The sequence below is a fragment of the Zea mays genome, chromosome 2, assembly GCF_902167145.1.
Source record: "Zea mays cultivar B73 chromosome 2, Zm-B73-REFERENCE-NAM-5.0, whole genome shotgun sequence".
Lineage (NCBI taxonomy): Eukaryota > Viridiplantae > Streptophyta > Magnoliopsida > Poales > Poaceae > Zea > Zea mays.
Window position 1 is genome coordinate 209904581 of NC_050097.1, and position 20835 is coordinate 209925415.

Genomic DNA, 20835 nt, shown 5'->3' on the forward strand with positions numbered 1-20835 from the left:
CGACTTAAGTCGACAACGACTTAAGGCGGTGCAACATGCTCACGCTTACTTAACCCAGGGTGACCACTATACCCTACTAACGGAGCTATCGGCTAAAGTCAGTGGTGGCTCAAGCCGGTGCAGCTTACTCGCGCTTACGCAACCCGGGGGATGACTTCCATATCCCGAAAACAAACTTCATAATCATCACGCAGCGTACCACAAATTTGCAAATTAATAAATTCTGTGATCATGTCATTCGAATGATAAGCCGATAACCCCTAACAAGTACTTGATCATGCTAACCGCGCGCTCATAGCACGCGAAATGTTTCTCTATTTTCCAATGTCTTTCTCAGGAACGACTGACGAAGAAGGGCGATTCGAAGAATCGGGGGCAGCACTCACATCGGCTCTTATGTCTTCAGGAACAACCACGCCGGGTCTTCTCATCAAGATTCGTCCTGCCCGAATAGCCTTGTCCAGGGCTTTATCACGCTGAGCTTTGAGAGTAATAGCAGTTTCCTCGGCAACTTTAGCAGCCAGCTGAGCAGTTTCTAACTCCTGAGCAATGGATTTCTTAGAAGTTCGGAGTCCCTTGATGGTGGCATCCTTCGCTGATATCAATTGCGTGAGGCGGGTCACTTCATCTGTAGATTCTTGCAGCCTGCAACGCTGATTGTCCAGTTCTTCCATCGTAAAACGGTGGCTCCTCTCCAAGATGGTTAGCGAGTTGCTAGAGTCTCGATACAATCTGTCCAGATTGTCGCGAGAGGCAGCAAGGATACGTTTTTCTTCCTACAAACAAAAATCAACTCATTCAGAATCCAAGCATGTAATAAGGCAAAGCACGGTTTTGTAAGTTACCTTTTCAGAGTCAAGCCGAGCATGAAGAGAAGAACTCAGAGCGTTGGCATCATCCAAAGCAGCGGAGACCTGATTCAGTTCAGTCTGGCTCTGAGAATACTTCTCTTCGAAGTCAGCACACCGTTGAGCCATTTCAGCTTGATCTCGGGAATGTTTTTCCTCAAGAACTGCAATCTGCCGAGTCATCCCTATCAAGAGGTAATCAAACGAAATGAGGTCAGAAGGTAAAACAATCCACGAATAAAGGCAAGGAAGAAGAGGAAGAGCACCAACCCGCATTAGTCGCCTCCAACTCGGATACACGACGATGAAGCGACGCCGGATTCCAACGCTCAAGAGATGAAGCCACTTCTGGGATGGAAGCACCCTGCGATTTCAGCTGGCTGGCCTTCCCATCCACCAAAGCCTGATGAGAAGAAGCGGATGAGCATAATGACAAAAATTCATGCAACATAAAGAACCAGCTAAAGTACAGCACAGTACCTGGAGGTTGGAAAAGAACGAAGGGATCCCTAAGTCAGGAGAAATCAGCTGATAACCAGGTGCCAGACCACCACCCGAAGCAGCTTGCAGCGGACCAGCAGGAACGAGCTCAATACATTCAACAGAGCCTAACGCCAGACCAGTGGGGATGCTGCCCTCTAAAGCGACCCCCTGATCCAGAGTTTGGGCCACCACTATACCGCCAGAGTGTGGAGGTGAACCCGCATGAACATCCATGGAAGTGCAGGAAGGAGACCTTGCTCGGACACCCTCGGGGGCTGGGCCACAGTCGGCACTGCCCACTTGAGCCGGATCATCCCCGGCAACACCCTCGGGGGCTGGGCAGTGGCTTATACCCTTCACCCAAGCTAAGTCTTCCCCAGCGACACCCTCTGGGGCTGGGCACGTGTCAGCATTATTCAAGGGGTCCAAGCTCTCTGCCGTAACCACCTCTAAGGTTGACGGGCCTTTAGCTACTTCCATGGGACCAGGACAATCCAAGTCAGCATCCCGACCCTCGAGATCATGCTCTAAGGTCGACGAGGCACGGGATGACCTCAACCCAGCATCGGGCACGGCTGCACAAGTCTCTGTTGCATCAACATCCATAGGCTCTGATAGCAAATCCTCTGGGACCATATCCTCTAGAGTTTGATCAAAGTTGGCCATGGACAGTTCTTGCAGACCAATAAGGGCAGACAAAGCAGGAGAAGGAATTCCACTACTTCCACCGCTGGCGATGAACTGCCAACTGTTTTTCCGAGTTAAGGGAGCTTCATCTTCTTCCTCTTCATCCTCCACAACGGCAACGCAAGCAGCACACCCATTGGGATCAGCAGCAGTTTGGGCACACCCATTGGGATCAGCAGCAGTTTGGGCACACCCATCGGGATCAGTGTCAGTACGACCAGTTGCAGGCACTTCTTCAGCAGCAAGAGCTAAGGTACCGGCGTCCTCATCAAAACTGGATACTCGCCGGAGGCGTCTTCTCTTTTTCTTTTGCTCATCAGCAGAAGGCTCGGGCTGACTGGTTCGGCTAGGGCGCCTCGGGCGAGTGCTGATAGGTTTTGGGACATCCAAAGTTGTATCAACCTCTGGAAGGGGCACCACTGCCAACGTACCATCAGGAGCAGCATCGGATGAATCCTCAGCTAACAGATCAAGCATATCATTTATGTCGGCATCACTAGGGTTCAGAGGCACTTCAAAATAAACCAGCCGTTCATCATCAGGGATTGTCCCGAGCGAAGCGACCAAAGTACTGACTTCTTCAGCAGAGGGTCGCACTCTAAGGCCCAAATTGCTGTCAGTCACAGGCGGATTTGACACAAAAAGGGTGAAAGCTTTGGGAGGGGGTAGGTTCCAAGCCGAGTATGCCACCGGAGCACCAACATTTGAAACTTTACCCCTGAGGATCATTTCAAGTCGGCTTACCAAATCAACAGAAGGAATTCTCATATTGGTAACCCGAGTTGAGTCGGCCAGCCCTCGATACAGATATGCCGAGTAGGCCCTGTCTTTCAGTGGCTGAATGTTCTTGAAAACAAAATCAGTGACCACAGCTTCGGCAGTCAGACCTCTCTCTTTCAGTAATCCGACTTCAGTAAGCAGCACGCCTGCCTCGGCCACTTCCTGATCTGTGGGAGACTCAGTCCAACTCAGAGTACGAACGTCTGGCTGTCTTCCCGACCGGGAGGGGAGAGAATTTCCATAATTATCAACTATAAACCACTCCAGACGCCACCCTTTAATGCTATCTTTGAGGGGAATCTCAAGATACTCGGTCTTCCGCCCACGGCGCATCTCCAAACTGGCACCTCCGACCAGCTGGTGTTGCCCCCCGGCCATCCCAGGGCGACAATGATACAGATACTTCCACAAACCGAAATGCGGCAGCACACCGAGGTAGGCTTCGCATAGGTGAATGAAGATGGAGATTTGGAGAATGGAATTAGGGTTCAAATGGGTCAAGTTGATATGATAAAAGTCAAGAAGACCACGGAAAAAAGGAGAGATGGGAAGGCCGAGGCCGCGGAGAAGAAAAGGAGCATAAACTACTGACTCGTGGGTATCTTCGGTTGGGACAGTAGTCCCGTGGCAAATCCGCCAAGAACAGAGTTCCCGCGGAGGAAGAACCCCGATGGAGACGAGGCGGAGAAGCTCAGCTTCGGAAATAACAGACATGTGGTTACCTGCGAAGGGTAACTGACTGTTGGGGTCGATTGCGGGGATCACTGCAGCAGACGAGTTCGCAGTTTTTCCTCTTGGGCGCCATCTTGCTTTTCACTGGCGAACAGAGTAGGAGGCGAGTGGCAGAGAAGATTCAGATGCGGGAATGCAAGAACTAGGGCGCGGAAAGCAAAGGCGGCTAAAAGCGCAACTCTTATGGGAAATTCTTGAGTCAGATACCCTTTCAAAAAGTGCCCAGTCATCACCCGGCGGTTATTTCCAAAATCCCAGCATGCCACGTGGACATCCGACAGTTATTTCCAAAGAAACCGGCGCACCATTTCATCACTCAGCGTTGTCTCTAAAACGCTGACCTCGCGTTCAGTCGCTCGACATTACTTCTAAAATGCCGACGCCGACCTTCAATCACCCGGCGTTGCCTCTATAACGCCGACCTCGTGTTCAAATCGCTTGGCATTACTTCTAAAATGCCGACGTCGACATTCAATCACCCGGCGTTGCCTCTATAACGCCGACCTCGTGTTCAAATCGCTTGGCATTACTTCTAAAATGCCGACGGCGACCTTCAAGTCACTCGGCGTTGCATCCAAAACGACGAACTTGTATTCTATTGCTCGGCATTACTTATAAAATGCCGACGCCGACCTTCAATCACTCGGCGTTGTCTCTAAAACGCCAACCTCGTGTTTAAATCGCTTGGCATTACTTCTAAAATGCCGGCGCCGACCCTCAACCACTCGGCGTTGTCTCCAAGACGCTGATCTCGTGTTCTATTGCTCGGCATTACTTCTAAAATGCCGATGTCGATCTTCACTGACTCGGCATTGCCTCTAGAACGCTGATTTCGTGTTCGATTGCTCGGTGTTGCCTCTAAAAACACTGATGTCAACCTTCAATCGCTCGGCGTTGCTTCTAAAACGCCGAAACCGACTAAGATATCACTCGGCAGCTACTTCTGGAGGCGTCAATGTGATGTGCAAGTTATTCATCAACTATATCAAAAGAATTAGTTCAACATTCAGAGAAAGCGAGTCATCGAAAAGGGGGTCAACGACAGTCCTTCATTAAGGGGAAGTTAATAAATTTACAAACCAACTCTTCGCGAGTTGGTGCTTCCCTACTTCTACTCTACATTACTACCACTACTAAACTACACTATACTACTCTACATTACTACTACATTATTTTAACTACACTATACTAATATCTAAAGACTAGTGGCGTTTAGCCACTGGCCTTGCCGCTGCTGCCCGTGCTGCTGCCGCCTCTGGTGCTGCCCTTGCCGGTGCTGCCCTTGCCGCCGCTGCCTCCGCCGCCGTTGCCGCCGTCACCGTCGCCGTCTCCATCGTCGTCGTCGTCGCCGTCGTCGTCGTCGTCATCTTCGTCCTCGCCGCCGTCCGAGTCCTCCTCGTTCGAGGAGAACTCAGACTCATCCGAGCCCTCGAGCCCGGAGCGCTCGACGGCCCGGATGTACGTCCAGACCTCCGCCGCAAGCCCCTGGGAGTCGTCTGAGTCATCAGACGACTCACGCAGGGGGATGGGAGCCGGAGACCCCTCGAACTCAGAGGAGAATTCCTCCTCTGAGTATTCCGAGTCACCAAACTCCTCCGATGGAGGAGTCGGCTCACGTTTGCGCTTGTTGTTCTTGCCCATGGTGGAAGCAGACGACAGAGAAGAAAGGGAAGAAACAGAGAACAACAAAGGATGTGAAAAAACCAGAGGAGCACGGGCGTTATTTATAGAAAGGAAGGGCAACCGCTCACTTCCAACCACGGTCACTGAACAGTCGCAAAGCATTCAATAAGCACTCCCACCCATCTGAAGACACGTCAGACGGCAGACGCCGTTTCATGCAACACTACACCCATTGGGACTCCAGTCAACAGCACAAAGGATATGATTACACTGGCCGTCCCATCACATTACTACTCAGAAGCAGCCGGCTAAAACACTCAGCGTACCAAACCGTCCCTTGCCCACACCCATTGGGGGGGGGACGCCCAGGAATTATCAGTATAATTTTCAAAACGGTCACATCCGTGCAGAGCACGCAGTAAATACCTCAAGACAAAAATGAGATATCAGTAAGGATCAGAAGAAAGCCAAATATAGCCAGCAAAGTACAAGATATGACCGACAGAAGTGATGTGAGGACTAGACAGAGAACGTCCATCAAACGTCCAATCAAGTCGCAGAAGCAAATAAATTGCGTTACCTAGCAAGATATGGACGGATTGCAAACTCGGCTGCTAAAGACAAAATATATGCTGACCTCTGCAGCAAAATTTTGATGACATAATGCTGACCTCCAAAGCATAATGCGAATAGCTTCATGGCAATTTGTACAAGCAAAAGAAAGACCTTCGAATGGATTATCCTTAAAAAATCCATTTGAAGGTCGGGGGCTACACCCATTGGGTGCACCGCCGGTGCACCCCATGGATTATCACTCTAAACCGATATAGTGCCGACTTCTAAGGCATGGGATAAGATTGAAAAGACCAATCCTCAACCAAGGTACAGGAGCGCGCATAGAGATAATTTCTGGGGAAGACCTTCGAGTAGATTATTTTCTAAAATCTACTCAAAGGTCGGGGGCTACACCCATTGGGTGCACCTCCGGTGCACCCAATGAAATCCAGAATTCTACAATTCAAAATGTCGACCTCTAAGGCACAAGCACAAAACTAAACTTCGGTCGAACGAGTGATCGGAGCAAGAAAAGACAGCAGGAAGCCATTTCTTGGACCTTGGATCTTTGAGTTGATTACCTCTAAATCAACCCAAAGATCGGGGGCTTGTGGGGGATAGATATCCCCCGGGTCCACTAAAGAGATAAAAGACCTTACGAAAGGCCCAAGGGCCCAATAAATCGTAAGGTCGTTCTTTCGTGGGCCTGGGGAGAGACAATCAACGAAGCAGAGAAGACGTAAGACTGGATTGGAGCAAACCCGGACGGCCCACAACGTCGGGCGAGTAAATCGCAACAGAGACCCGACTTTCCCGCGCTGAAGCCCCCCATGCAATAGAACCATGCGAGGATAAGTCGACAAGGGTTACGTAGGGATAAACTCAAGAGGTTTACTATCTTTCAGCTACTTGTTGATTATCATATCCACGTGTACTGCCCCACGGTCGAGTATATAAGGCCTAGGGGGCACCCCTTCAGATCGATCGACCCTACTTTACTTAGCCACCCACGTAAACTCTCTGTGCCTCCGTTCCAGAGGGCCCTCTTGTAATCACACTCAAATACTCATCAGGACGTAGGGTGTTACGCATCTCTAAGCGGCCCGAACCTGTAAATCTTGTCCACTGTCCCTCGTGCAATCGGCGCGAACCATTTTGTTACAGTCGTTGACACCGTCCTACTCCTAAAAACACCTTGAGGGGTAACCCCAGGTGTGCGGTCGGACCCAAAACACCGACAGGATCGGCCGATGTAAACCCCTGTCCTAGTTTATCAAGATCTCTGAATTCCTCTATCATGTCCCCCACAGAGAAATCAGATGATCTTTGCGTGATGGTGGGCTTTCCGGTCTCGGGGACCAGATCATCCGTGACACTGTCTTTACGCTGCGGTAGATGTTTGGTCTTAAAGTCCGAACTGTTTTGTGAAGGACCAGACCATCCGACCTTAGAAGCCGAACTATCTGTGACCAAAGACTCATGAACTTTGTGTGTACTTATCATTTAAAGTTTATTTAGGATTTAGCCGATTCTCCATCGACTCTAGCATTACAGGAATGAAACCCTTCTTATCTATACTTATGAACTGATAATCAGAAAAATCTACTCCTGTGAGACATGTAGCAGTCTCATAAGTCCATAGTACAGGGGCATCGGCCACAGCGATACAGGCTAATACATCAGCATGTACTTGTTCTACATCATCGCCTACCCATTGTATTAACATTTGATGTAACGTAGACGGTATACATTGATTGACATGAATCCAATCTCTGCCTAGGATTAAACTATAATTTCCTTCTACATCAGCGACGAAGAATGCAGCAGCAAGGGTCTTAGTCCCGATGGTTAATTCAACGGACGTGACTCCCCTGGCTTTGATCGAACTATCAGTTCCAACACCGCTGAGGGTCATGTTGGTCTTGACAAGTTCGTCATCTTGTTTACCTAATTTTCTGTATAATGAATAAGGCATTAGATTTACAGTCGCCCCTCCATCTACCAACATCTTAGCAATCGGTATCCCACCAATGTGACCGCGCATGAAGAGCGGATTTAGATGATTTACCGATTCCTTAGGTTTAGTAAAGGCAGCTTCTTTAGGACCAAAATCGAACTGGGCAACAACAGGTTCATAGTCGCCAACAATAGTACAATCGACGGAAAATGTAATAACATTCACGTCCATACCTGGGCGCTCTGGAGAAGCCTCGTAGTCGATCAGGTCTTCTCCCAGTAGGTCGTCTTCTTCCATTGATGTTGGCGTGTCGTCGGAGGCTTCCTGGTGAACGGCGGACGATTCGCGCTCAGGGGCCGGATGGTCCGCGCCTGGTGCAGGTTGTCCAGAAGCTTCCTGGTGAAGGACGGACGGTCCGCGCGCAGGGGCCGGACGGTCCGTGCCTGGTGCAGATTGTCCAGCCTTGCTGGCCGAGCTATCTGCCATACCTGCAAGTTGTTGCACAAGTGTTGTTTGATTTTTATTTTGTGGCCGTTTGTTTTTCCTCAACGGCCTTTGGTCTCCATTTATTTTGCGGTGGCGGGTACTGTGGATGTGTGTCGTTGAATATCTTTTCCGCCTCCTTCTCTTGGCTCTCCTTTGCTCTTAGGCGCTGTAATTTCTGCTTTTGGGACCGTGTCAATTCCGCTGGGCACCATTGAGGCATGGAGTATTTTGGATCGGCTGTTTTGATGGTAGCCGTATCTTCTTTTTTGGTTGTGTTGGCCGACTCACCAAAAATCATCGGCCCTTTATTATCTTTCTGTATGACAACATCTGCAGTACCTATTTTGATGATGTCATTTTTTGTCGTTCTTCCAGTTGCTGCAGACATATGCCCCCCTGCCGGATTGGTCGGCCTTGGAGGTCGAGTAGTCCGGCAATCTTGTTGGGCCTGTGCCTGGTGACCGGATTGAGCGACGCTCAATCGGTCTTGTACTGGAGGTGCCAACCTGTTGAATACAGATGTTTGGGGTGCCCCCCAAGCAGGGTATTGTGGCATCCCAAATGGATATGGTGGCATGCCCCACATTTGATTTGGGACATATGATGGAGGTAAATATGTGTATGGATATGGCATAGGCGGATAAGGGGGTGGAGGTGTCCATGTAGGTATGTTAGGTCTCACTTGTACAGTATGACCTTTCATTTCTTCCGATTGGTGGGGTGACCCAATCGGCCTGACCTGGCATTGCTCACGAATGGGTGAGCGGGGTCGCTTTCCTGGCCGGTCACTGGGGCCGGCCTTCTTTTTCACATATTTGGACAATAATTGATCGAAGGTCGGTCCGGATTTGACCACCCGACCAGCTGCTTTAAATGTATTTGTTTTCCACGTACCTATCTCTGGTCGTCGCGGTTTGAATGTACGTGGTTGTTGCGGGTCCTGAGTGTGGCCGGACCGTCCGTCAGCAGTCTTCGGACCATCCGGAGAAGCTTCGGACCATCCGCGTCTGGATGGCGGACCGTCTGCGATGCGCAGAATGGGTTCTTGCGCCTGTCTCCCTGTCTGTGTTTGCCCCCAGCGCTAGAGGCTGTGATGGTCACCTTCAGGGTCTCCCCTCCATCAGGAGTCTTCTCGGCCACCACTTTCCTGCAAGAAATTTTATGATTCCCACCGGCATCTCTTGCATTGCCGATGACTATCTCTTTGCCTTTGCCTTCATCCGCTGTGTTTGGCCGAGTCAGGACTTTCTTGCCCTCAAAGTCGATCATGTTCATCGGAAAGGGCTCCGTGTCCACCTGCATTTCCTGAAATTTCAATCGTCCTTCATTAATGACCATTGAATCTGTCGACGGAATACATTACAATCATTAGTGACATGAGAAAATGAGTTATGCCACTTGCCGTATGCACGATGTTTTAGCTCGTCGGCGGATGAAACAGTGTGATTTATTTTAATATTACCATTTTTGAGTAACTCATCAAATATTTTATCATATTTACCAACATTAAATGTAAACTTGACCTCCTCTTACCGTTTCTTTTGAACCGGCTGTAAGGAAGAACAAGCCGAAGATTTGGCCTGTTTTGGTCAAACCATTTCAGCAACATATATTTCTGTTGATTCGTCGTCCGAGCTACTTTGATCGCACTCTACTATATGGACATTGTGACGAATGGTTTTGGCAGTCTCTTTGCTTCGGCTTTCACAGGCCAAAACTCTCTGGTGTAATTGTGCTAACGTGAAAAATTGGATGCCTTCTAATCTTTCTTTTAAATAATATCGCAATCCATTAAAGGCTAATCTTGCTAGCTATTTTTCTGCTAAGTGTATTTGGAAGCATCGGTTTCTTGTATCTCGGAACCTCCGGATATATTCATTAACCGATTCATCCTTCCCCTGCCGCAGGGCCACTAAATCTACCAAATCTAACTCATAGTCACTGGTCATGAAATTTTTGTTCTAAATCCCCCCATGATGAAATAGAATTAGGATGTAAAGTGGCGTACCATGCGAATGCGGTTCATGTCAAAGATAATGAAAATAAACGTCAGGGCCGGGCCGGCATAATTGATGGCCCTGTACCGATTTTTTCTTTTTTTCTTTGTTAAGAATAGATGATACAGATTAATCTCATTTATTAACAGTGATTGAATTATTAATGTAGGAAATGGCTTAATAACGGTAATGAATGATCTTAACGTTTGGATGTTATGCCAGCATGTGCTAGCTGCACTTCGCCATATAGCCAAAATGAGTTGCATGAGAGATTGGTACTCGCTTGTTACGACAAACACTATGTTTTATTTTTATCGAGCTGACTTAGCTAGACTTTCTAATCATTACTAAAATTTGTATTGATTAAATTATCACTAACTATTATTTTAGGGGCCCTTGGAGGGAGGGGGCCCTGTTCTTGTGCACTGGTGGCACATGCCTCCCGCCCGGGCCTGATAAACGTACACGAAATGCTTCTCTGTCGGTCAATTCTCCTAATTGTGCTAAAAACTGGCATATATGTTCGCGCGTGTTTTTTCCTTGGTCACCCGAAAATTTTGCAAATTCGGGTATCCTGGTTCCCTGGGGGTATGTGTGGTGATCAAATCGACTGTCATAAGGTTTCCGATATGATTGCCCCCCAGGTACCATGCTTACTCCGAGCTTAGCTCGGAACGCCCCGACTATTTCTTCCCTTACTATATCAATGGTAGCCGATGGAAGACCGCCGACTCTCTGGTCAAACATAGGTGGGGTTGGCTGAAAATTAGCGTGTTGTCTTCCCCCACTGGTTATGTGGTGCATCGCCACTTGCCCTATAGGGTTCATAGGTTTGATCGTTCCTTTTCGGCCTTCTAGGTGGGGCCGAAAAGATTTCCTGGGCTCAGGATCTTGAATTAATGGGTTGATGCATTGCATAGTGTGATGGGAAGTGTTGCTGGGACGGGTGAGGATTCAGGTAACAATCCTCCTCAAAAAGGTCATGTGCGGACTGTCCGGACATTGGCCCGGACCGTCCGTGATTATGTGCGGACCGTCCGTCGTTGTATGCGGACGATCCGATTGGGTAGCTCAGATTCTGTGCCATATGTGGTGGCTCGGGTGCATGTCTGGGTAACTCATTAAAAATGGGCCCGGCTGTGGCTGGCCCGGACGGTCCGCGATCACGGGCGGACGGTCCGGACATGTGCAGATCGGCTGATTTACTGCCGATTTGTGGTTGCTCAGGGTACGTGTCCATCGGCATCCCATAAAGGGGTTGGTCGTGACAACCTATAGCCGATGTATTACGTGTGTTACCCCCTAACTCAACCTCGTGCGAAGGAAAATTTGCAATGCTAGATTTATCAAATGCACGTGCTAGTCTCCTATAGTCGTTTTGCATACCCCCTATGATACTTTGCATTTGTTCTCGCTGTTCATCTACATAATTCTTAAGAGATTGCAGCTCGTTTGTATTACTTACATTGGGGATATCCTGTGTGGGTCGAAGCGAAGCCGGATCCGTCGCCCGTTGTCGGACGACCTTGTTGTTCCTGTCCACTTTGAAGTTGGCCAAGAACCTTGCTTTTGCCTCCTGGATCAGCTGCTCCTTGTGCGCTTCGAACTGGAGCTGTTCGTCGGCCGGCAAGGTTTCCCAAGTCAGCTCTATAATGTTGCTGGGGGGAGACTTCAGAGCTATCCCTTGAACCGGCCATTGAGGGCCGATTTGATGAGTCTAGATGTGTTGTCCCCAGCGGAGTCGCCAAAAAGTATGTTGACGCCCTTTTGGAGCGCCAAACACTCAACAAGAACCGTGGCGGTGCCCTCTACACAGGGGCGGACGGTCCGCGCACAGAGGCCGGACGGTCCGCGGCCTGGTGCGAGGCACGGTGGTGCTCTCTGCACAGGGGCAGACTGTCCGTGCGCAGGGGCCGGACGGTCCGCTGCCTGATGCGAGGCTAGGGTTCCTGCCTGACGGCCAGACGGTCCGCGCCCTGGGGCCGGACGGTCCGCGCGTGTACAGGGGCGGCGAAAGATCGCCGGCGGCAACCTGGATCTTGCTCCCGGGAGGGATCCCGTCGGGGAGAAGAGATCCTAGGTGATGTCTAGGCTCGGGTAGACCGACCTAGACTCTTCTAATCGACGTAGAGTCAAGGAGAAGCGGAGAATTTGGAGATCGAGAGGCTAAACGTAAACTAGACTAGAACTACTCCTAGGATAGAATGTAAATTGTATTGATTGTAGGTTCGATTGATTATGATAAATCGACCGTATATCTCTCTATTTATAGAGGAGGAGGGCTGGACCCTTTACACAACTGAATTCCGAGCTAATTCCGCGAATCTAGCTAACAACTGTAGCACAAAACTCGGAACCCTAATCTACTCTGCGCACGCGTGGACCGTCCGGCCCACGGGCGCGGACTGTCCAGACCGCGGACTGTCCGGCCTCAGGACCGGACCATCCGCACGCTCAATTTGGTGCCAAACAATAACATACTCTATTGTACTGTGGTTGAAGCCGAACGCCACTTGCATCTCTTTGAACTTGGCATTTCACAGACTCGGTGTCTGATATCCATAAAACGCCTTAACTAGGCAAAGCGCCTTGTACTCGTGGCCGACTAGGCGATGACGATGAGGCCAAGAGGCTAACTGATGTATGCCTTCTCGACCACCTCAGCATTGAAGAACACGAGCCTAATGTCCATATGATGCACTAGCCCTGGCCACCCCTCCTGGGCGATGAGTGCCAATGTTAGCCACACTAATCCAATGTGAGCCATAGGCACAAAGATTTCATTGAAGTCCACGTCTAGCTGCTAGACATAGCTATTTGTGAAAAGCACGCCTTATGTTTGATCACCTCACCGACGATGTTCTTATTCACCTTATACACCCACTTCAACCTAATTTGTCAATGATTGGGTATAATGGGCAGTAGACTCCAGGTTCAGTTGCTCTCAATAGAGTCCATCTCTACAATCATATTGTGTCACCATGAGTAGTGTTTTTTGGCCTCGGTGAAGGTGGTTGGCTCCTCCTCAAACTGTAGATGAAGCTTAATAGCTACCTATCGCAAAGTGAAGCCAGAAAGTAATACCATTTCGAGGACCTGTTCGTGATATGGTACATCGTCATGACATCGTCGTTGCCAGCATCTCTGTTTCCTTATACGTTTGGAGGCGGTGAGACGAACTATGGCTAAAAGCAATGGAGTTGATTCTGGTAAATGAAAACAGAGGAGCAGTTGATGTACGTGTTGGAGTCATAGGAACAAGGTTTAGTTTTGTGATAGACATCACGAGTGTGCCTTCCTTGCAAGTGTTGGAGCTTGTTATAGAGGTTGATGTCATCAAGAGCTGTGATGATCCCATAGTGGTGTCGGTGTCGACACGCCCGATATTTAGCTCCATCGAATGGTACTCCATGATAATATATGTGTTGTCCTATATGTCCCTGTTCCCATCCTTCCAACTCTAGAACATCAGCTCGTCGAAAACCATGTCCCTAGACACAACAGCGTGATGTGTCGCTAGGTTGTAGATTCGTGATGCCTTGGTTCACGGCTTATGGGAAAGGAAGATAACTGGAGTGTCATGGTTGTCAAGCTTTTTTAGGTGCGGCTCCGTCGCCTTGACATACACGATGCATCCGAATGTGCACATGAAATGGATATCTAGCTTATGTCTGTGGCAGGTCTCATACAAGTTGATGGCCTTGGTATACGTCTAGTTCAACAGGAAGACGATGGTGGTGACCGCCCCACCCTAGAACATCGTAGGCATGTTTCAACTCTTCAGTAGGCTACGCACCACTATGACATTAGTCAGGTTCCGCTGCTCGACGATGTCGTTCTGCTATGGTCTGTATGACGACGTGTTGTTGTTTGACGCCGTATTCGGTATAGTACTCCTTGTCTTGAACTCAACAGAGCTAAATTCAACCACGTTGTTAGTGTGTAGCATACGAACACACAAACAGTCTATACCTTCACTTTTGCTTGGAATTTTTTGGCAGCAATGAGTGTGTCACTCTTGGCAGTGAGCAATACCACCTACATGTACCTGTTCCGATCATCAACTAATAGAAGGAAGTACTGCTTACCATCGTGTGTCGCCGACATGAAGGAACCGCACATGTCGCCAAAAAACAAGTCTAGTAGCCCCTTCATCTATCGCTTTGCTTATGATGGGAATGAACTCCTCTTCCGCTTTGTGGTTACACAATTGGCGTAGGGCTAGTGGATGTGCTCGATGTGGGCCAGTCCATGCACTATGCCCCGCTTATTGAGCTTGTGCATGGCGTCAAAGTGAAGGTGGTCGTAGTACTCATGCCGTAGCCACACGTTGTTGCTGGCACATACAGACGTCCAATCTTCACATGTGGAGGTAAAGGTGATTCACCAATCATTAGTCATGCGCGATTAGACGTCCTTTGTCATGCTTGGTGTGGACATCATAGTCGCCCTCATCGAGTTAGCCGAGGGTGACGATGTTAGTGGTCAATCTCATGAAGTACATCCTCATGAAAATGAAGTGCTTATCAATCTTGCCCTCAAGCGTGTCGGATTCTTTGCAACCTCCGAAACTAACGACGTCTAACTCATTTGGTCCAAACTAGAGGAGATATCCTCTGCAATCACTCATTTAGTCCAAACATGCAACCAGTCAACCAGATCATCAAGAACAACCAATCTAGATCTAACGATGTCTAACATTTTTGTGTTTCTACACTCACATCATGGACACAAAGAAATAGATAAAGGGTAATGCGTGGAGTAGAAATACAAAAATAACAAAAGTCATTAGATCTATTGGATATCCTAGACAGTTTGATTGAATGCTTCCACCAACCAAATAACCAAATGAGTGATTGCAGAGTGTCCCCAACAATCCATTCACATTTCTGTCCTCAGGAGCACATCCGAGGGAACCATGACCACGCAATTTTCACCTGTCAGTAAATTTCATCGGAGTCCTCAAGATGCTGTAACAATCATTTTACGCAATTTTAGAATTTTAAAATCAAAGGCATTTTACTTAAAACCTCATCTAAGTCCGATTTCTTGGGGTAATACGGCCACACTGATTTCTCATACATCCATGAACGTATGCCTGAAAGTGGGAATTAACTCCCGGTTATCAGAAAAAAAAAACCGCGACACGTTCAAAATTTCAGCCCCTTCCTGGCTGGAGCGCTAATAGGCAAACCCCCATTCAAGGGTAACCTATACCATCAGATCCCAAAGCTAACTGTGCATATTACTCAGGAGCTTCAGTGCCAACGCCTCCTGCTGGGCGAGAACATCACCGTCCTTTGCTGCGTCATTGTCTTCATCGTCGCTATTGAAGTACCTCTTTTTACCTTTGTTGGCTGTGTCTTGGCCTCTGTCTGATTCAGATCCACTATCCTCCTCTGACCCTGCTCCAGTGTCTTCCTGCCTCTTGCGCTTAAGCTTCATCTTCTTCTGCAGCTTCTTCTCCCGCAAGGTCTTCTTGTGTTCAAGCTTGTCCTCCTTGTCGTGTTTCTGCATTTCTCTCAACATCTCTGCATACCGCTGGGAAACTGGAGCAAGAGACAATAAGGAAGTTCAAATTTAGGGTTCACATCCTTCACGCAAATTATTGACGACAAAGAAACAGAGACAGAACAGACTTTTATCCTTGTGAACCACAGGTTCTAAAGATACTTCTTCAGCGACAGATGCAAGAGGTGGGATGGCGTTGCCCTCATCATCATACTTGACCCTTGTTCCTGATGGCCTGTTCACGTTTATCTTCAGTTTCTTCTTTTTGAAGGGTCTTTCAAGTCTGACAAAGACAACTGGTTAGCATAACTTCGGCAAACAAAACCTGGAACTAAATATTCGGTAGCATCAAATTTCAAAGGTAGAAATGTCTTAGTTTGAAAATTGAGTTGCATAGTACATACCCAGTCACATTTGTATCTGTGGCAGACTCCTTGGGATGAAGGACATCATCAAGTCTGTCATCCATATTAGCATCTGCAGTGGGCTTCTTGGGATAAAGGATATCATCATCTCCATCACACAAAGTTAAATCAATGTTGATCTTTGGAGTGATGGTAACTTCATGTTCCAAACTGGATTTCATCTGTTTCATATCAATGTCCTCCATATCCTTCTTCGACACATTCTTCTTGTGGCTTATGAAGCGGATCTTGGGGGTAACAGGCAGACCAAGCGAAGCAGCATATGCAGCAAACTGCTCTGCAGAGAACCTGCTCAGGTTGAACACTTTTTTGTCTTTCTGGAGGTATACTGCCTTAAGATAGGTAACAAAAGCCCTTTTACCCAATTCCTGAAGATTGGGAAATTTAACCAGCACTGAGGCTATACTCTGCGATATCTGCTCCAGTTGTTCTGCCTTTGGCTACATTAAAGAAATTAAGAACAGTAGGCAACAATAAAAAAGAAGAAATGCAAGAACCAGTGGCAGTTCTATGATATAAACAACTGTCAAATTTTCTGTCACTTGAGACCGAATAACCATTCTAAACGCTTGTCTCAGCAACATAGATCAACCATAATCAAATAAGCACTAAAAACAGAAAATCCTGCTGCTAACCTTTCGAATATGTATAGGTATTTTACTTTCGGTTGCCTTCAATTTTTCAAGCATTGCTTCTTCTTCAGGACAAAGGAATATAAGTGATTTTCCTTTCTTATTGTAACGAGCTGTACGGCCAACTCTGTGGATGTAATTATCAATGTTTTCTGGGCAATCAACCTGCAGATGAGATAAAAAGGTTACAGAATGAGAATAAATACAAGAACAATGGTAGTGCGTAACATAATGGCATACCTGCACCACCCAATCCACATTCTTTATATCTAGTCCTCGAGATGTTATATCAGTTGAGAAAAGAACTGAGGTAGCTTCATTGAAATCTGCAACTATGGCCTGCTGTACCACATGTTTCATCCGTCCATGCATACATTTCAAAGGAATACCAGGACGAAGTTTCTTAAAAATTTCATAAACAAATTTGACCTGCAGAAGTTGAATATTGGAAGACATGAGAAAAATTCACATATGTAAGTGTGCAAGACAAATGTACTTTTCAGAAAAATAATAACTGACTACCTGCTTGACACTAGATAAGAAGACTATCGTCTTTGAATTTAGATGCCTTTTAATGAAGCTCCAGAGCATATTTAACTTCTGCTCAAGAGGTACAATCATGGCATACTGCTCAAGGGTATCCGGTGTGGCTGTTCTGGCCTCCTCGTGCACACTTATATATTCAGGATCCCTTAAGCTAACCCTTGCAAGGTCCTTAACTGACTTCGTTTGTGTAGCAGAAAACAGTAAAGTTTGTCTAACTTTGGGAATCTGAGAAATGATAGCATCAACCTGGTTTCTGAATCCGTGATCAAGAATTTGATCTGCCTCGTCAAGCACCAACAGCTGTTTTCCCATAAGGAGAGAAAAATGAAACAGTGGTACTTTATAAGATTGTTAAAATAAAATAAAAACAGAATTCACTACAATCATAGAACAAGATAAGCTTGAATACTTGGAGCTGTGAACAATCAAAATTGGCAGTTTCGTTGAAGTGCTGGACTAACCGCCCTGGCGTGCACACTAAGATATTCAAGCTGTTCACACGTTCCTTCTCTATCTCGATACCCTTGCGCTTACCAACAATGACGCCACCACTAAAGTTATGGAACTGCCCCACTTTCTTGATCACCTCAAAAATCTGCCCAGCCAAATCATTTGTCGGGGAGAGAATAATGCAGCCCACACCATCCTCTGGACCCCATCTCTCTCTATACAGCTTCTCAATAAGCTGCAAAGATGAAATGTAAGGTGGTAAGCTCATAAGGAATCTTAGCTGTCATGATCAACCATACTTCTTGTAGGGTAACAATTGACATGGAATTATGATTGAGCTAGACACAAGGTATAACAAACACTTATGTACAGGGCACCATTCGCACAATTCCTGGCAAAAACCAATACAGGGCACCATTCGCACAGTTCCTGGCACTAAATATTGAAACTCTGATCGCAATTGAATTCACACTCCCACAGTGCTAGCCCGCAAACTCAATACCCAAACCTAACAGTAAATTAGCAGCAGCGAGAGATTTACCGGGATGACAAAGGCAAGGGTCTTGCCGGAGCCGGTCTTGGCCGCGCCGAGGATGTCGCGGCCACACAGCGCGTGGGGCAGAGCGGCGCGCTGGATCTCACTCATCTCAGTGAACCCCGCCTTCCGCAGCCCGTCCTTGGTCTTCTGCGACAGCGGCAGCTCGTCGAACAGTGTGCACGCGCCGTACTCCGGGTGCTCCCCGGCGGTCGGAACCGGTCCAGCTGATTTCGACGGGGGCAGAAGTTTGGTGCGCGGGAGGGGCTTGCCGGCGTCGATCCATTCGTTGAGGAGGCGTATCTCGTCGACCTCCCGCAGGCGAGTCTGCTTCGCCGCGACGCGGCGCTGCGGGCGGCGCATGTCGGCTAGGGTTTAGGATACCGGGAAGTAGGGCACTAGGGCCGGAGTCGGAGCCAGGTGTTTTAGCTCGGACAGGATTTCGGGTAGCATGAGCTATATAAAAGTCACACTATCCCAAATAAGATGCTAAATAACTTTGAGAATAAAAAAAAATAGCAAGTTCTTCCATACCTCTCTAAGGTATTGTTCGATTGTTCGGTTACGTGAATTAAATCTCATTCTATTCAATTTTAATTAGATAGATTTAATTTCTTCAATCCAGGCGTAATTATACAAACCTTAAAGGTGTGTTTGGTTTGGTTTTTGCTGTCTCAAAACCAAAAAACCAAATTAAATAGTTGGATTTAGAAAGCAACTTTTTCTAAAAGCCGATTTTCTTGCAGTGTAAAATTGAAATCACCTCTAGACTTGATATATGAAGAACTTTTAGTGGTTTCCACCAATTGATTTTTAGCTTTTTAACATCACATAACACACAACAATTTTTTTCACACCTGACAACCCACAACAACTTTTTCACACCCACAACCTGTGGGGGATCGATATATCTCAGATACCCACAAACACAGAAAACACAACATGGGTCGTCTAATCGGCCTCCCGATAGCTTGGCTAGCAAGACGGGCCATCGGGCCACTATTAGGCCAGACGAGCTCAATCCAGGAAGACAAATAGAACCTAATTATAGGTTGTATTAACTGTCGATTCATTCGCCCGCCCAATATAGGTTATAGAACTACTAGCTTTAACTTGGCATTTGTCTACAATGTTGTCCACTAACCTTTTAACTGTCAATTCAATCGTCGACCCAATGTATTGTCCAAGTCGGGTTTGACCTGCGTGCTAGCGCGCGCTAGGTCATGCGCCCTTCCCGTCACCAAGATCCCTCTCATCCGCGCCTCAAATTTGCGCTAGTCCACATCGCCTCTCTATGTTGTGAAGTTGCTCGTTGCATACATGCCACCAACCTCATTTTTCACGTATGCGCCATGTTCCTCGCCCATGTCATCGCCTAGCATTTATCACGAGAGGCCTAATCTAAGACTAGTATAGTATGTGTGCTCTGAGCACGTGAGGATGTTAGTGATGACGACGACTAATGGGGACGAGTCTCTAGACATGGGCACTCACATGTAGAGCTAAAAATTAGTCGTAGAAACCAAATCACACGTTGTAATTTTTTTTGTTTACGTGGACAACCTAGAAGGTCATCCTTGTGTCTGGTTCTCTTATATAAGGATGAGCATTCGCCCAGCATTCGCCACGAGAGGCCCAAACTAGGATGAGCGACATCAATGGTTGTCGGCCTAAGAAGACCCATATCACGACGACCACGATATACCTTTACGTCGTTGTCAAATGGGCAAACCTAGCTCAGGGCAGTGGTGTCACCACTACATCTCACTTGATCCACCTTAGCAATAACTACACGGTGGACACTATATATTAAAAGCCTCACCCTAACTTGTGAGCTAGCTTATCCGTGCTAGCCCACGCCATCGCCTCTCACCACTATGAAACCACTCATTGGCTAGTTGCACACCAAGGATAACCATTTCGACGAAATTAGAAATCACGTAATAGTTCGGAAACAAAATTCAGAGCGAACTCCGCCAAAAATCGTTCAATATAGGATTTTAAATTTTAAAACGGAAACCAATGTTTTCACGACGAATTTCAATGAAATTCCCCGTTACGGAACGAAAAGGCAATTCTCATGTTTAGAAAAAAATGATTTTTTGATAGAATTCAGCGAAAACATCGAAATTCGGTTGGGAAAGCACCAAAATCCGATTGAATAGCATTGTTTTTCGTTTTTTTATTTTTGAATAGTGGATCGATTTTTTCGAAAATTGAACGAAAACCTATTCGCGTAGAAATTCGGCGAATTTAGTTCGAAATTTCAAACACGGTTGCATACGCGCCATCAACCTCATTGTCGTGTTCACGTCGTCATCATCTTCACCTTCTACTCGTCGTTGGTATCGTATAACGTTAACCACGAGAGGCCTGGTCCATGATGAGTGGCCCCAGCGACCGCAGGCCCAAGCAAACCCACACTACCACAACCGCGATAGACCTCACGCCGTCACCAAATGAACAGCCCCATCTCCAGGTGAAAATTGTTAAAATGGATAATTCTAGAGTGCCGCTCTTTGAAATAGGTCGCTAATTGTGGCACTGGTAAAACTAGGTCGCTCACCCTTCGTCAAAATGGGTCGGAT

The 20835-nt window shown here is 47.4% G+C and overlaps 1 protein-coding gene across 1 annotated transcript; it reads right to left on the reverse strand.

Annotated features, from left to right (window-relative positions):
* Positions 1–15148: 15148 nt before the first annotated feature.
* On the reverse strand, positions 15149–18668 carry LOC100501177 (uncharacterized). Its single transcript, NM_001362588.1, has 8 exons — positions 18254–18668; positions 17672–17947; positions 17239–17562; positions 16957–17145; positions 16720–16881; positions 16064–16524; positions 15788–15942; positions 15149–15697 (listed from the first exon to the last, which is right to left on the reverse strand). Exons 1-8 carry the CDS (start codon positions 18608–18610, stop codon positions 15381–15383), a joined length of 2241 nt encoding a protein of 746 aa, NP_001349517.1. The 5' UTR covers positions 18611–18668; the 3' UTR covers positions 15149–15380.
* Between the last annotated feature and the right edge of the window lie 2167 nt (positions 18669–20835).

Excerpts from the sequence above, each read along its gene's own strand:
- LOC100501177 (NM_001362588.1), bottom strand. The coding sequence starts at position 18,610 with ATGCGCCGCCCGCAGCGCCGCGTCGCGGCGAAGCAGACTCGCCTGCGG. Across the intron at positions 17,948-18,253 it reads CCCTTGCCTTTGTCATCCCG|CTTATTGAGAAGCTGTATAG; the intron begins GTAAATCTCTCG and ends TCATCTTTGCAG. Across the intron at positions 16,882-16,956 it reads ATGTGGATTGGGTGGTGCAG|GTTGATTGCCCAGAAAACAT; the intron begins GTATGCCATTAT and ends TCTCATCTGCAG.